The sequence below is a fragment of the Charadrius vociferus genome, unplaced genomic scaffold, assembly GCF_000708025.1.
Source record: "Charadrius vociferus isolate BGI_N301 unplaced genomic scaffold, ASM70802v2 scaffold90, whole genome shotgun sequence".
NCBI classification, from domain to species: Eukaryota; Metazoa; Chordata; class Aves; order Charadriiformes; family Charadriidae; genus Charadrius; species Charadrius vociferus.
Window position 1 is genome coordinate 2,653,403 of NW_009647222.1, and position 1,856 is coordinate 2,655,258.

The 1,856-nt window shown below is 48.0% G+C and overlaps 1 protein-coding gene across 1 annotated transcript in view; it reads right to left on the bottom strand.

The window, feature by feature from the left end:
* LOC104281715 (aldose reductase-like) overlaps positions 1 to 1,579 on the bottom strand; it is a 10,315-nt gene extending 8,736 nt beyond the window's left edge. Inside the window, exon 1 of the mRNA XM_009879759.1 lies at positions 1,453 to 1,579. Coding sequence (XP_009878061.1) covers positions 1,453 to 1,579 — 127 coding nt within the window. The remainder of the gene's footprint in view (positions 1 to 1,452) is intronic.
* Positions 1,580 to 1,856: the final 277 nt, after the last annotated feature.

The window sequence follows — 1,856 nt, forward strand, 5'->3', positions numbered from 1 at the left end:
CCCTCCCCCCCCCCGCCGCCTTCCCTTCCCCTCCCCTCCCCTCCTGCCCTCCCCCGCCTCCGCCCGGGCTGCCTTCGAGGGGAGGTACGAGGTGCCCGTGAGTTTGAGATTTCGGTTGGCTACAGCGGCCTGATGCTAAGAGGAGTTTGTTTGGTCGGTTTTGCCTTGAACAAACTAAAGGCAAGTGCCTTAGCCGTAAACTTGGCGTTTACGCTTGTTTTCTTCCCCAGCGGAGAGAGCCAGAGGGGTGCCAGGAGAATTGCTGCATGAGGCCATGGATTTTCTCACTCCAGAGTGGTGATAAACAGGCTGAAATTCCCATCTTTTACCCTAGGAAAATATTAGGGTTGCCCGCTGCTGGCTGAGGAATTCATTCAAAGGGAACGTGGTCTGACCTTTACGTGGATTCTGCCTCCCGGGTGGGCTCCCGGGACCGGGTGAAGGCATCGCTTCCCTGCGCTCAATTAAAATATCAGCCAGCATCACTCCAGCATCGGGGGCTGCGAAAGGGCTTTGTGATCACAGCTTGTCTACAGGTAGAGCTTTAGTCAGAATAACCCCCCTGCTTTTTACGTAGGGTCAAAATGCCTTCCGAGGGCTGACGTTTAAAGGCTGTGGGAAACTTCATACGAATGGAGCGCCTCAGAAATCAGGAGCCAGGGGTCTGGGAGGGACGGGCTACTAAGCTGACAGCTGTTTCGAGGAAAAGGTTGCTTCATGTTAGGAAGCTGAGGTGAAATCCAGGCCATTAAATCAATGGGAGGATTGCTACAGGAGTAAATAACAGGAGGGGTTCACGACTCCAGCTAGTTCGCTTTTCAGTACTGTACTTGTCGCTGTGGTGTCTGAATGCCTTTCAACAGGCACTGCGAGGGCTGAGTTCCTCCGAGAGTGATGTCATTTATTTGCGTACGTTAACACAGGTTCAGAGACCTGATATTAAGCATCAAATCTGCGGTCCCATTTTGCAGTGAGTTTTAGCTCTCTGTGGGTACAGGACACCTCCTGCCTCTTGCAGTCTAGGGGCTTTCAGTGCCCAGTTTAACTGTAATTACGTCTCATTTCTCAAAACATCTTTTCTGATCACCTTTAAAATTGCATACATTTTTGCTGTAGCTTCCAAACAGTACCAGCTATAATTCTAAATTATATGTTAAGTTCGTCCCAGTTTCTCACTTTTCTGTTCTGCATGTGTTGGACAATTACAGAGACCAGTGTCTTGTCAAGGTAAATTATTTCAACTTTTTTTTTTTTTTTTTTTTTTTTTTAAATAATCCTAGCTCAAACAAGGACAAAAGCAGACACGAATGCAGACACCGGACATCCATTTTACCTGGAAAAGCTTCAGGGAAGTCTCCTGGGGTGATTAAAAAGGCAACTCGGGTCTCAGGCATGGAGCGTGAGACTTGCATGAATGATGCTGATCGTATGTTCTCAGGTACTGCCCCTCACCCGGCTCCTTCCTTGCTCTGTGATCCCCCAGGAGCGTGTCCGTGGTGCTCTGCGTCCGCTCCCCAGCCAGCATCATGCACAGCTGGGTAATCATGGCAATAAGGTCCCTTCTCCTCTCCAACCCCATTCCCTCCTACCCTTTTTTAGAGCCTGCCTCTTTAGATATTGACAGTTTTGTCTGTCCATCTAGTTCCAAAGGCTGATCTTACTGCCCTGAACCTTTTCACAGTATTGTTTTTATTGTCATTTTTGCAGGAAACACATGGATCTCTATGGAAAGTACTAAAAATATGATGTCATTTCAACACCTTACCTTAGGCACCTCACACCTCATAAAGCCTAAGGATTTTCTGATCTTGAGTCTTCTTTTTTCTTTTGCTTATAGTGCTATAAACTCCTCCTTG